Below are 15159 nucleotides of genomic sequence, written 5' to 3'. Positions count from 1 at the left end.
CCCATTCAAGCCTCAGCTGGTAAATTCCCAGCTGAAATGAACACCTTGTTGCCTGCCTCCTAATTCCTTGCTTCTGACTAGAGAATCATGAAGTTGGTGTTTGCCGTCTGAGAGTACCGCTGACCCTTGAACAACTGGGGGGTTAGAAGCACTGACCCTCCACACGGTTGGAAATTCGCTATAATTTATAGTTGCCTTGGTGTCTGTGGTTCCACATGTGTGGATTCACCCAACCGTGGGGTGTGTAGAACTGTAGGATTTACTACTGGAAAAAATCTACATGCAAATGATCTGAGCAGTTCAAACTCATATTGTTCAAGGGTCAGCTCTATTTGCCGGAAAATAACGTGTGCCAGCTCCCAGGATACGCCTGTGTGCTCAGTATCCCAGCTGGTTTGCTCGGGAAGATGTAGCTCATCTGGGGCGTTCCGTGAGCTTGTCTGCATCCCTGCTTTGAAGTTTCAGCTTCAGAGATGCTTCCCACGTTTCACCTGGGGAGTCAGGAGTCACCAGCAAGCCATTCTGGCCAGATGCTGTACCAACCACTTTCTCCAACCTCTGCTCAGGTTCTGGGCCAAATTCAGCCTAGAAGTACATTTTGCTTGGCTGGCACAGGTGTTGGCATGAGGTTTATGTTTTTAAAATACGAATTGCCAACGTGTAAAAATCAGGAAACTTCTTGTAAGAATCTGGAATTCCAACTTTTCTAGAAAAACCAGATCGTCTCATTTGGGATTTCAGTCCCCCAGGGCAGTCATTGTCTGGGCAGAATGGCAGCTGCATCCTTAGGTGGGTCTGGGGCCTCCCCCTCTGTTTTCCTTTTGTTTCTCTGATGCTGAAGCTGAATGCCAGCAGCTCTTTATCACAGTACCCATGCTGCCGCTTTTCTGATAGTTTGCATGCTTCATTCATTAATGCCTTCCTGACACTCATCCTCAGACAAAGGCCCTCATGATTTCTTACATCTCCAGACTAATTTAGCTCTCTGCTATGCCCCTTCCAGGGTCAGGTTTAAACACTCGCTGCTTTGGGGAGCTTTGCAGCTGCAGACTCTGGTTCCCAGAGCACGGCACTGGCACCTGTGTGCGTCCCCAGCTCGGCCATGTCGTAGTTCAGATGTCCTCTGATCCTCTGAAGAGGCTCTCACGGTGACCAGGACCACGTTGTGGCCATTGTCTTTGCCGCAGCCCAGCACTCATGAGCTGTCGGTGATGTTTGCTGTGTCCTGTCACCCCAGCAATTATGTGGCCACTGTATGTTGCTAAGTGTGACGGAAATGGTTTCCTGGAACGCGAAATGAGATCGCATTTAATTGTTATTTTCCAGATTATCAAATCTAGAATGATTTGGTTTTAGATTTAGCTCCCGTAAGCAATCACTTATTGAAGTACCTTCTGTTCTGGGAAGCTCGGCCTTTCTGGAGGGTTTTTTTTTTTTTTAATTAATTTTTATTGGATCACAGTTTCTTTACAATGTTGTTTTACTTTCTGCTTACAGCAAAGTGCAGTCTGCTGTGTGTTTACATATACCCCCTTTTTGATTCCCTTCAATACTGTGTATCTGAGAGTTTGATGGCTTGTGTTAGTTAGTGCCTGTGGGGGAGCAGTGGAAGCCAGTGTGTCTTTGGAGAGGTAAGATCACACTTGCTGCTCGTGTGCTGGTGAGCTGCCTGTACGAGAAGGGCTCTGGCCCTGGGCCTTTGGAGTGAGTGGGGACCTGCTGACCATCTGGTATCCCTCTGCATATCTAATTTATGCAATCAGATGATTGGGAACAAAGCAACGTTTACCACTTGTGGACAAGGCTTAGGAACCAACCTGGTATTTCTGGATTTCAAGGGAAAACACCAGAAGTGTTAAAACTTTGAAAAGCCATCTTTGGAAAAGAGATTGTCCTATTGCCCTAAAGATGGATGGAGACCAGATGGAGCTGATGTGGACAAATGCCCTGGCCACCAAGCGTGGGCTGGCTTGAGTAGGCTTTCCTATTCCAGGCAGAGGTACATTCAAGGCAACCATTACCCTCGTCAGCTGTGAACTTAGCTTGGGGCTTGCAAAGTTCCTCTCCTGGGAAACCATGAAACTGTCAGTCACATAGGATTTGGCCACAAAAAAATGACCACATACTTATTTACTTATTTATCTGGCGTGGACAGATGTCCATAAGGTAATTGAAAGCAGGTTGGGGCTTCTCTAGTGGCTCAGTGGTAGAGAATCCGCCTGTCATTTTAGGAGACACAGGTTTGATCCCTGGTTCGATCCCTGGAGAATCCCACAGGCCATGGGACAACTAAGCCCGTGTGCCACTCCTGAGCCTGTGTCCTACAGCCCAGGAACTGCAACTGCTGAAGCCTGTGGGCCCTAGACCCCATGGTCCCCAACAAGAGAAGCCACTGCAAGGAAGAGTAGCCCCACTCGCTGCAACTAGGGAAAAGCCTGACCAGCAATGAAGACCCAGCACAGCCAAAAATAAATAAATAAATCTTAAAAAGAAAAGCAGGATGTAGAACAGTAGGTATAATACTAATTTTTTTTTTTAAAGACACAAAACTCCTGTGCTTACGCATTTATTTATGTACATAGAACTTGCAAGGGAAAACAACTGTGGGACTATCTGAGTGATAGAACATGGGAGAATTTTAATGTTTTTTTCTTTATGCTCATCTCAGTGTTCCTGACTTTTGTCAGTGCCTGTGTCTTTGTTCCTCTGCACAAACACGAAGGGAGGAACCTGGGAGCAGATAACCAGCACTGCTCACTGCCTGTGTGGGGTGGCAGCTGACAGCTCCACAGCCGGGAGCTGTCCCCGTCACTGCCCCCTCCCCTGGTAAAGCCCGCCACCAGGCAGAGGTGGGGGCGAGATGAAGCCCACGATAGAGGGAGGGATCTCATCTCTGGAGTGTCGTGGCGGCTGGCGGCTTCGTGTGGACGGATAAGCCGTGTGGGGTCCAGACTAGCTCCATCAGACACCGGATATTAGCTGCTTGGGTGCAGGTCGCAGGGCTTCATTTCCTCAGCTCTCATCACAAGCGTGGTGCCTCACAATTATTAGTTTTTCTCACACGTGACTGATATCTGTACTGATAAGGTGTCCCTTTCATAAATTTACAGGCGTGGCTTTCTTGCCAGCTAGCGTCTCTTATCTCATTGGAACCAATGTTTTCGGGATCCTTGCACACAAAATGGGGAGGTAAGATGAAATGAAACAACTCAACACTCACTCTGTTACGGTAACGTGCTTACTTCAAAAAACCCCAAGTGTTTCTACCTTCGCTATTTTGATTCTGTTTTGATTTCCACTGAAAACCTGGATGGGGGGGACAATCGTTTCTTAATGTGCTTTTCTGTGTTTTGACAGATGGCTTTGTGCTCTTCTAGGAATGATAATTGTCGGAATGAGCATTTTATGTGTGAGTAAAAGATGACATTTGAAAAAAAAAAAAGATGACATTTGGCAGGTGGAAATAACCTGTAAATGAAACTGTTGCTTTGGGCAAGAATCACCAACAAATATGGCAGTTTGAAGTTTGTTGACACTTAGTTTTATTAATCTTCCCTTTTCTTCTCATTTTTTATCATGTTAAAAACTGCGGACAAGATTCTCCAAAGGGTTTATCTTTATTTTATGTCAGTTGGAAATTATTTAGAATGTTTTATTACATTGTTTTTATTTCACCTTGTTCCCCCTCCCTGTGCATCTAAAACATTACAGTATCTTGAACACTTTAGGGCAACCAGCCAGAAACAATAGCAAGATGTTTTTCTAGAGTAAAACATCTTCTACCAAAGGCTAATATCTACCCCAAATGAGACCTTCTGGTTTTTTCAAAAATGGAGTATGGGCACTTCCCTGGTGGTCCAGTGGCTGAGACTCTGCCCTCCCAGTGCAGTGGGCCTGGGTTTGATCCCTCGTCAGGGAACTAGATCCCACATGCTGCAACTAAGCGTTCGAATGCTGAAGCTAAAGATCCCGCGTGCTGCAACTAAGACCCAGTGCAGCCAAATAAATAAAAATAACTATTAAAAAAATGGAGTATAGACTAGGCTGAACTTTCACAAAACCCATTTCAACTCTATTAAAGATTTGGAGGGTCGTCTTTTGCCCAAACCCCATCTTGCCCCCTCCTGCTACTTCCTCCATAAGGGGACACACATACCAGGCCAGAGAAACCTCTCTTTAAGACTTCCTATGATAATTCAGAGTTGAATAGCATGTTCTTTTGGCATAACATGTATTTCCTCTTACAGATTCCTCTTGCAAAAAACATCTATGGACTCATAGCTCCCAACTTCGGAGTTGGTTTTGCAATTGGTAAGTCACTGGAGCCTTGTGCCTAAATTTAAAACTTGGGTTTCCCAGTACCAAGAAAGAGTTCCTCAACTTCCCTGGCAGTCCAGTGGTTAGGACTCTGCACTTTTACAGCAAGGGCTTGGGTTCAATTCCTGACTGGGGAACTAAGATCCTGCATGCTGCACTGTGTGGCAAAAACAAAACAACAACAAGAAAAGAGTCCTTACTTGGGCAGCCTTATAGTTACTCAATAATAAAATTTCTAGAAGCTTGACAGGAGACTGTGGCAGCTTAGCTCATGTACAGTTTGTAGATTGTCCACAGATATTGGCTTTCATGAACTAGTCATTTATTTCCTGAAAACCAGTATTGTAAAAGCCTGATATTTACAGAAGCAAAATGATACTCCACTGCTGAGCCTGGGCAAACAGGAGAACTGCTTACTCAGAACCCATCTGTTTGGGCTCATATCTGTGCACAGACTTTCTCATATGAGGCTGGGGGACAAAGGCTTCACATGTAGTTTTCAATAAGGTTTGGTACAGAAAAGGTTACTGATGCATTGATGACCAGCTGTACTGTGGGAATTTTCACAAGCAAAGGGGACAAGTCTTTGTAGCAGTGTGAGGCACAGTAAGTAATATGTTAGGAAAAATCTCATTCATATTTTAGATAAATAGCACATGCTTGTTTCTCATTTATAATATACAGATTAATCATGATAAAGGTGAACCTGTCCAGGGTAAAGGCAGAAGTTGGATCTTTGGTACAGTAGCGAGGATGGAGCCTTTGCTGACCCCTTAGACCAGGCTAGGTTATCCCAGCTTATGTGCATACGTATACACATACACATACATATATGTATACATACACACAGCTTCTCACAGCACATTCATAGCATCACTCACAATCATAATTTATTTCAACTCTTTGCTCTGTTCGTTATCCCAGCACCTTGCACATCTCAGGTGTCAGCACATACTAGTTGAATGCAAGAAATCTCCCTTACCCTCCTGCCTCTGTGGAGGTGTGGGTGAGGGAGCTGACATTTGAATGCCCTGCCAGATGTGTTCACAGCCATCATCTCATTCAGCCAATCATTATCATCTCCATTTTATCAATGGGGAGAGTGACGTTCAGAGAGATAAGGCACGATGATGCTAAGCCAGCCAGGGGTTTGGATTTAGAACTCCGAATACACGTGTCCTTTCTTTATGCTTCCTGTTCCCTGACTATTCTAGAGACCAGAGCTTCTAATACAGGTCTTGGCAGTGGTGATGGTTTTTGGTGTTTTAGCCAACTAAATGAGCAAACCTCTTTTGATTTTAGTTTCCTGAGTAGGACCGGGCAGTCCCTCATACTCTTTCCTGTTCTGGTTCCTTCTGATTCTCTCTATGCTTTCCGACTTTAACTCTCATAATTTAAGAGTGAGGCCAAGCTGTGGGTGGGGAGGAGGCTGGGTGAGGCATGTAGTGTACCCACTCTTTGAGGGCAGAGGACAACGTGGACCAGAAAATAGTGAATCAGGAAAGCACCCACAGGAGACAGGCTCAGGGTTCACACAGTCGGTAACCAGCATCCCTCTGGGTCTGCAGAATGGCAGGCAAGTCCCTAGAGGACTGCGTGCCATCTCCCAGACAGTGGAGGACACGATGAGGCAAGGCAGGGAACAGGCAAATGGTAGTCTGAGTTCCAGTCCCAGCCTCAGGCACCTTTGGTCTGTCTTCAGTGAAAGGTACATTGTAGGGAGTTTGCCTCAAGACTTGGCAGACAGCAGTGAAGAATCTTGGCAGGGTTGTAAGGTTAGGACACAGTCATTGACATTCAGCCCACTGTTGGTTTCCATCAGTTTTTCTGTAGACTGTGTTCCCTGACTGTCCACAGGCATGGTGGATTCATCAATGATGCCCATCATGGGCTACCTGGTCGACCTGCGGCACGTGTCCGTCTATGGGAGCGTGTATGCCATTGCCGATGTAGCATTTTGTATGGGATATGCCATAGGTAAGGACATTGGGTTTCCAAAAGAACTTTTTTTTCTCAGTGCAAACTAATAATGCCTACTGAAAATTATTTAAACCTTTGCATCTTTGTGCCTACAAGACATTTAGAGAGAGCTTTATCTAATTCTCTGTTTCCTGAAAGGTCCTTCCGCTGGTGGGGCTATCGCAAAGGCAATTGGATTTCCATGGCTCATGACAATTATCGGAATAATTGATATTCTTTTTGCTCCTCTCTGCTTTTTTCTTCGAAGTCCACCTGCCAAGGAAGAAAAAATGGTAAGAAAAATTTTAGGTTGCAATTAAGTGTTTCTTGATCATTTTAGCATGGTCTTCTGGCTAGTGCCTTATGGCTTGGTTCTAAAATATATTTCTACTCCTTTTGAACAGAACTCCCCAAATATAAATGGTAAGAGTTCCTTTTTAGCTTATACTGCATAGAGCAGATACTTCTTTGACTGTATCAAGCATTATGTTTATACATTTGAAGAGTGAAATAATTTTCATACCTAGATTAGCGATCAATATAGCTCTTCTGTCAATCAAATATAAACATAGATTTATATTAACAATTAAACAATTTAATTTTCAAAGATTCTTGAACTCTTGAACATAACTTTTTTGCCTCTGGTGCTCACTCCTAAGATCAACCTTTTTTGGTCCTGTCTGCTTTTCTCTTAACCCTTACCATTTTCAGTAGTAGTGTCTTAGTCTTTATTGCATAAGAGTCTGGAGATGGTTTTGATGTAGGTAACAGACACTTATGGAAAAACATTGTTTTATGTACCTTTGGGCACATGTGAGCACATCTTTATAACGTTTAAGTTAATAATTTCATGACCAGAATCCTAGCTATAAGCGAGATATAGTATTGAGTATAAAGTGTTCCCCTTTTGAACAAATTCAAACTTATCGATTCTAAATTTGAATTTTGAAATGCATCAGTCATTTTATCCTTTCCAATAAGTGTTCATACCTGGCGGTGCTGCTGCTGACTTTTTTTAAATATTCGATGCTGATGGACACTCATCTGGTTGAAAGAAGAGGGCCTTAGATTAAGAGTGAATGAGAGAAGCAAGGCCGGGGTAGGTGGTATTTTTGTGTTTAGTAATGGATGTAGGTTCCCTTGCACTGTGCTCTTGGGAGTACATCAGAAGTTCTCCATGACATTTGAACTGAAATGGGTTTTAAGGCTTTGGCATTTCTTAATTGCCCCTTTCATGACCTTCCCCAAAGAGTAGGTTTAAAGACAGACACAGACCCTGAAGTTGAGTTGTATGTAGTCTTTGTTTTGGGCATTTTGGGCATTTATTAATATGTTCAGTATATTTAAGAAGTGTATCCAGCACTGAGCACTGGTCTTGTGCCCTTTATTATATAGGATTTAAGTAGGTATCTTTGAATTACTCACACCTATCTGACTCTTCCTCTTTTGCTGACACCTCCCCAGCTCTGAACAACTTTCTCATCTCTCTCAGGGCACTTCCTGCTTTCCAGCCTGGTCATCTGAGTTCCCTGGCCACCTTTGTCTGACCCTGGCAGAGTACCTTGGCCCCCATCAGAGTCAGGACATTCTCTGTGCAATCCCAGAAAATAGCTCTTGTTCTGTTGCCACCGTATCAATCTGATTAAGGCTGAATGAAGATTACTCCCAACCCTATTTGACCAAAAAAAAAAGAAAAAATCACCTACAAATGATTCTGCCACCCAGGAGACTGTATCAGACCCAGGAGGTAGCACAGGGCCCTGGAGCCGAGCTGTCTGTCTCACAGGAAGACGATTTAGACCTGACCTCACAGGGTGGTTTGAGGATTCAATGAAGGAGTTCCAGTGGAGTGTGGCCCCCATATCTGTACACAATAAATGCTCAATAAGCTCTCAATCGTTTCCACATAACCCCACCCTCCTTTCTTGTCTTACCTAGCTCTGACGTACTCTGTCAGCCCGGCGGTCCCTCCCTCAGTCTCCTCCCCTTCTTCTCTCTGGGAGATGAGAACGCTCATAACCCAGCGCTGCCCACTGGGCTTCCCTTGCCGAGCAGCGGACGTTAGTGGCCGCGGTGTTATCCGTTTGTCAGTAGCAGCTTTGAGGGCTTATCTGAGGTCTTGGAGGAAGTGGGTGAGGTCAGGGGACCAGTTCCCGCTCTGGGGTCCACACACGATGGGCAGAAAGCCTCTGTGCCTCTCCCCACATTCAAACCAAGACTTTAGTTCATTTAAAAAGAAAAGTGCTAAAGGAAATGGAAGAGACAATCCTGAAAGGCAAAGTGATAAGGAGGGCCAGGCTTCCAGGAGCTACTTCCACTGTAAAATGTCCCTTAATAAGTGCCTAGCAAGATGAATCATTGAAAACCAGAGAGAATGTGTGTCTCCCTGCCCATAATTGATGCCTGTAATTGAAGGCATCACGTCAGATCCATTTGAGGGGCACGATGGTGACATCGGAAGGTGGCAGCCAACAGCCGCTGCCTACTCACTGTGCAGGCAGGAAGCAGCCGATGGCACTGAGTGATGGGAGGCAGCCAGGGCAGGAAGCCGTGCGAGCCAGGGCGGAGAAGCCATCGATTACCACCCACTTGAGAAGCGTCAATACCAAGTGCCGGCATTCAGGATCAGCAGTTACCAGGCGCAGGGGACGGGAGAGCCAGAAGGCGTACAAACCTTAGCAAGTAATTCCTTCATTAGGAAGCCTTCTGATTAAGTGGTGTGTGGACTTAAGCTCGAAATGGAAAGTTCGAGTGCCGTTTTATGGTTCCCAAGTCATCCAATCATGAACCAGTTTGTGAGCACCTAAGTGTTGCTTTCATTTGGTTTATTGGATTTCTGTTTTTTTGCTTTGTTTTGTTTTAAATTAGTGTTATCAAAACAGGCAGAGAGAAAAGCCTGTTACTCTAGTCCCTCTGCAGGTATAAGAAACACCAGCTCTGTCATTTGAGGGAACTGCATTCCACTTACAAGAGATTGGTTGTAGCCTCTGGTTCTCAGAGTAGCCAGTGAGGAAACTGGGTTCTGGAATGGACTTTTTCAGGTTAAAATTTTTTTTAAAGATAGGGCACATTTCTTAGGTCTCAATGGACATGAGTTTGAGCAAACTCCACGAGATGGTGAAGGACAGGGAGCCTGGCGTGCTGCACAGTTCATGGGGTTGCAAAGAATCACGACTTAGCGACTAAACAACCACTTAGGTCTTACTCTTCAAGTTTCTAATTGTTGCTCAGACAGGAAAGTAGGCTATTTGAGGACTGTAGCTTGCTTTTACTGGCTGATCCTGATGCAAAACCATCACTTTATTAAAAAAAAAAAGATAATGTGGTAAATAAGTCTTTTCTAGCACACAGGAGCCCTGGTATCTTTCAATATCTTGAAGCCTGGAACTCTTACATTTTAATACTTTGACGGTTTCACTGTCCTAGCTTCGTATTTGTGTTATTTTTACACTTCACTTGGTCCAGCGTGTTTTTACTGCTTTGGAAATCCTGACTCTACGGTGTCTGATATGAAACCAGGCATTTGGTAGGACTGGAGCTCAACTCTCAGGAACGGGCTTTGCCCTGAATACAAATGACAATCCCCTGCACCCGCCTCTTTTATACTTCACTTGAGGGTCAAACACACCTTTCTCCCCACAGCAGTGCATGGACGGCTCTAATTACCAGGCTGCTCCCCAGGCCCCTCTGGATGCGTCCCTCATGCCCGTGACTTACCCACTTGATGCTGTTCATTCCTCTCTTTTCGTGGCACTTTTGGACTATTACATGCCATCTGGCTTAATCTTATATAGCTTAAAAAAAAATGGCACAATAAATCTTTCAAAAAAGTGTCCAGAAGGTAGTAAGCTAGGTTTTAAAAGTTACAAATGATCTTTTAAGAAAGAAAACTCCTTTACCTGGTACAGGTAGTGTCAGCAAATCCAGTTTGGCTAATTGTAAGTTCTGTACAATGCCAAATCATTGGTCTGACTGAACTTCTTCCCTTGCAATGCAGCTTTTAAATTGGGTCTGTTATGTGCCCAGTGCTAGGTTCCAGAGGTCCTTAAGTCTATAGAGTGTATGGTATGATGGTGGACTAGCCAGGGGAGAGGCCTTTGTGGTAAGGAAGAAGGATGGCCATCCTTTCCAAGGCTGGCTCTCCGCCTGTGGGCCTGAGGGTTAATAAGGCCTCTTGCCTGGCATTCAGGGCCCTGCAGTCTGGGTCTGATTCGGCTTTCCCACGATGGTCTCCTTGTGCCTCAACATCAGATCTGGGGGTCAGGAGGAGGGTTGGGGAAAAAGGCAGGCTGCTTTACATAATGCCCTGCAAGCTTCAAATCCACCCCTATCTTCTCCTGTGCTTTCCCCAAGCACTTGAGACTCCCAGTAAGCACTCTGCCCACGAACCCTGTGGAACCGTCACTTGTGTGCAGTGAGGTTCTGAAGTTGCTGGGAGAGGACCTTAAAGGCCTGAAGCACACATCTGGTAGGTGCCCAGTAAGCGGTCATCAGCTGTGTGGCCCTGCTTTGTCCCAGAAGATGCCGCACGTAAGTCGGGTGGTGTTTCTCACAGCACGCTGACACCAGGATCACTAAGGGTAGGAACCTGGGATTCGATGTTTAACCTGCCCCATCGAGTGATTCTTGGGCACGTTTCTTTGAGGATTGTGACTCCAGGGGCAAGACATGGAGCTCTTGATGGCTAAAGCTTGTGTGTACAAGCACACACCCATGTGGGAAGAAGGATCCTGCTATCACTTTAGCTACTTACTTTTTAAAAATTGAGCTCCTCATGAAGTCCATGTATCAATTCACTTGGCAGGAAGCATAATAATAATGAAAAAAAACCCCCCAAAAAACTAGAGTTGAATTTGCAGCTGACAATTTGAGCTGGCAGCCTAACTTAGAGTCACGGAAGTCCTTATCATCACAGGCCACATGGCAGATCATTTTAGAATTTCTTGGGAAATGATAAATGGGTTAAGGGCTGAGTGGAGACACAGCAGCTTATCAAATCTGTGGGACAAGAACTGGGAGGAGCAGCTGACAAGTGCCAAGATAGGTTGCAATAGGCCAACAGAAGATTAATTTAATCCAGATAAATGTTGCCATTTAGATTTTCAAATGCACAAAAAGGCACTGGCAGGATAGCTTACGTGGAGGAAAACTGAAAGACGTGCCTGGTGACAGAATCCATTTCAGTTGCACCCAATGTCATGCTCTGCACCCCTGGCTGTCCTGTGGAGCATCACCAGAGCAGACGTTGGCACAGGCCGCCTGGGCTCGATCTACCCCATTTAGCCAAGCATCTCTTGGTCAAGTTCTTTGACCCTTATGCCTACACAGAGGGTGATCAAGCTATCACATACGTGCTTGGTCCCTATGCTTCCAGGAGGAATAATGACTATAGCGCTTATCAACTGAAGATGTTTATCAACTGAGGATCAATTGATCTTTAAAAAGTTTTTGTTACAAGGGAGCACATAGAATTTTTATGTGTATGAGAGAAACATACTTTTTATTAATAAAACACACTTGAGCAAGAAGAGGCCAGCCAGGACTTGGGAAGACGTCCTTCTGAGATGCCATATTTTAAAAGGTAAGGGCCCTGTGATGCTTAATCCAGGGAAACCAAAGGGGCCGTACCTGTGGCCTTACTAAGGAGGATCCCCCCACCCTAAGTATAAACTTAACCTAACCTGCATACCCCTTTCTTCATAGCTTACAGGTTCCTCCAAATTGACTTAGGGTCCCTGGCAGATATAATAGGAACACTGCAGAGACTGCTTCTGCTGCCTCCTACCGCCTGGAATTTCCACTCTTTAGAATGCCAGGTCTTTCAGGCCAGGCACCTGGCAGTTGCACCAGATTACTGGTTGGTTAATATTGGGTGGTACTGTAGGTAGTTTTCAAACTACTAATCCTGTCTTAACCAGTTTCTGTCTTCTCTTTATGAACCAGTGAGTTCATGTATCTGCACTCTGCTCTCTTTTAGGCTATCCTCATGGATCACAACTGCCCCATTAAAACAAAAATGTACACTCAGAATAGCAGCCAGTCGTATCCAATAGGTGAGGATGAAGAATCTGAAAGTGACTGAGACCCTGAAAAGTCCTCCAAGTACCTAATTGTATAAAACAGTGTTTCCAGTGAAATGACTCATCCAGAACTGTCTTAGTACCACTCATCCCTGGTGAAAGTCCATACAACCAAAGGTTCTTTCTTTTCCATGGTTATGATCGATTGCCAACGGCCTTATAAAGAAAAAGCAGCTTTTCTAGGGGTTTGTATAAATAGTGTTGAAAACTTTATTTTATGTATTTGATTTTATTAAATATTATACAATATATTTTGACGAAATATAGTGTAAATCTATAAATATTTGAATCCAAATCAAATATAATTTTTTAACTTACATTCACAAACACCTGGGCAAAAAAAAGTCTTATATTTTTTTCTGAATATTGGTAATGAGTGTTTAAAGCACACATTATCTCCGAGACACTTCCAACAATGAGAAACTAGAAGGAAGTCTGAAAAACAGAGTCAAGTAAGACGGCGTATATTATGTAGTGACACTGAATGCTACTGAACTTGGAATTACAGTTGACCTGGAACAACACAGGGTTTGGGAATGCCAGCACCCCACACAGCCGAAAACAGTCAGCCCTTCGTATCCGTGATTTCACGTCTATGGATTCATCCTACCACGGGCCACGTAGTACTGCAGTCTGTATTTGTTGAAAAAACTCTGCATGTAAGTGGACCCATGCAGTTCAAATCATGTTGTTCAGGGGTCAACTGTACTATCAATATATTCATGAGGCAAAAGCTAGTTATCGCAAATGCAGAAGAACTTGAGTCAATCATCTTTCAGATTTAATCCGTGAATCTCAGCTGGCATTAGTTTTCTATGTAATCACCTGCCTGGAAGCGGATGGTTGTAAACTATATGTTTACATGTCTTGTGGTTGGCAGCAAACATTAAAGTCAATAAGGGTAAAACAGTGAATATTCTGAAAGCAGAGAAAAGCACCCAAATATATAATTATGAACAACTAGAAGCTTTCCCTTTCAGATACATACTTGTCTTACTGGACGACAAAAGATTGAGAATAGAAAATCCTTATACTATTAGGATTGTTTAAGCATGATGAGATATATCAACATCTAGCTGAAGTTTTAGAAAAGAAATTTAAAAAGCTAATAGCTGCTGTGATGTGAAAAAAAAAAATCAGACTATAATTTTCTTTTACCTGGAAGTCAAGTGTTTTCTAGGGATCTGTTAATTTTTTTTATACTATTATTCTAGATGAAGATGAAGGAGGAATAAAACTATCTTGGATCGTGTTAGGAAAACAGGTGAAAATAATAGGGTGGTCAGGGCACACTCCCTTTCACATGCAGGAAAAAACCCAAACATCTAAAATTGTCTATGTAATACTGTATCACCTAGCGCTGTGTGATGTAGTTTTTCTGAGCATGATAACGTTGCTGTGCCTTTTCGATGTAAGTACTGTTAGTGAACATTGTCCGTTTACATCATTTTGTATGATATGAAGATAGTGTGGAATGTCTTAAAAACACTTGTTCATTCTGTAGTTCTGTAATAGTAAGCAAAAACTACCTAATGTCAGTTTCTTTGTAAAGCTAAAATTTTTTCTGTTAACTTAGAAAGACTCTACCTTTTACTTCCCTAAGAAAGTAGCTAATATTTCCTTTCCATTTTCTTCATGAAGCTTTTTTGTGGGGCTTTGATCTGAAGTCTGGTTTTTTAAGTGCATGTGTTGGAAGCAAACTGGCTTCCTACTCATGTATTTGCATTGGGCGACTCACACAAGGCCTCTGCTTTGCTGGAGGTGCTTCTGTGGCTGAAGTAAAAAAGCGGGATTGTTCTCTACTTCTTTAGGGGAGACCCTTAAAAAACAATGTACTACAAATCAGTTCTCTTGGAGGGTTTGCAGTTCTCCCCACTCCTAATACTATATAGCTTTTAAAATTTTTGCCTGTAAGGCTTCAGTCTCTTCAAGAATGACTGGCAGCCATGTCTGCTGGTGATCCCTAGAGATCATATAAAAGAGAAATGTTTTTCAGACATGTTTTGAGAGCAAAAGGGGGAAAACTGTATCTGATGAGGAAAAAACCTGAAAGGTCTTTCATATGAATAATATTCTGGGGTGGGTAAAACTATGAAAAGAGGGGCTGTTTTTAAATGTGTGTATCAGAACAAAGAACACACAGCTCTCTGAACTATTTATTTTTTGAGCAGAGGTGGTTTTTATGCTTGTACCTAGCAAAACAGATACAAAAAATTTAATGAGGTAGCAATGAATACTCAGTTCTTTCTTTTGACTGCTAAGTGTATCCACCTACATTCTGTTTTAGCTAGTTTACCTAATAAATCTTCTGAACACTACTGTGCCTGTTATTTTCCTTTGTTAACCAGATAATATCATCAGAATAAAATATGTGAGAACATATTAACTGTGGATATTCAATTAAAAACTATTCTTTTTTTGCTTGCAGACGTCAGGTAAAATCTACTCCAGACTAGTTTGAACCATATTTTCTGGCTTTGCAAAATTTGTTTTAAATTGAAATATGTAACTACCCACATGGTGTCAATGTGGAATCAACCAGTAAGTTATCCTTGCATCTCTAAAGCTGTACTGCTTTCCTGATCGCTATGAACAAATAACTATAGTTGACAAAAGTAACTAGGACATGCAGCCACTTTACACAGCAGATCCTCGGCCATGGAAGTACCATAAAGTCTAGGATATGCTTGTGTGCATCTTTCAGGGGTGAGAATCCATGGTTTTAAACAGATCTTAAAGTGGATCCACAGCTTAAAAACGTTTAAGGGAACCTCCCCCAAGCCCATTTTTAAAGAAAAGCCAT

The 15159-nt window shown here is 43.3% G+C and overlaps 1 protein-coding gene across 1 annotated transcript in view; it reads left to right on the top strand.

The window, feature by feature from the left end:
- SLC18A2 (solute carrier family 18 member A2) overlaps nucleotides 1-14674 on the top strand; it is a 40434-nt gene extending 25760 nt beyond the window's left edge. Inside the window, exons 11-16 of the mRNA XM_043475333.1 lie at nucleotides 3111-3189; nucleotides 3358-3409; nucleotides 4248-4311; nucleotides 6175-6294; nucleotides 6436-6569; nucleotides 12254-14674. Coding sequence (XP_043331268.1) covers nucleotides 3111-3189; nucleotides 3358-3409; nucleotides 4248-4311; nucleotides 6175-6294; nucleotides 6436-6569; nucleotides 12254-12358 — 554 coding nt within the window. The 3' untranslated portion in view covers nucleotides 12359-14674. The remainder of the gene's footprint in view (nucleotides 1-3110; nucleotides 3190-3357; nucleotides 3410-4247; nucleotides 4312-6174; nucleotides 6295-6435; nucleotides 6570-12253) is intronic.
- Nucleotides 14675-15159: the final 485 nt, after the last annotated feature.

Source organism: Cervus canadensis, chromosome 8 (genome assembly GCF_019320065.1).
Source record: "Cervus canadensis isolate Bull #8, Minnesota chromosome 8, ASM1932006v1, whole genome shotgun sequence".
Taxonomy (NCBI): Eukaryota; Metazoa; Chordata; class Mammalia; order Artiodactyla; family Cervidae; genus Cervus; species Cervus canadensis.
This window is presented reverse-complemented; position numbering and strand designations above follow the sequence as displayed.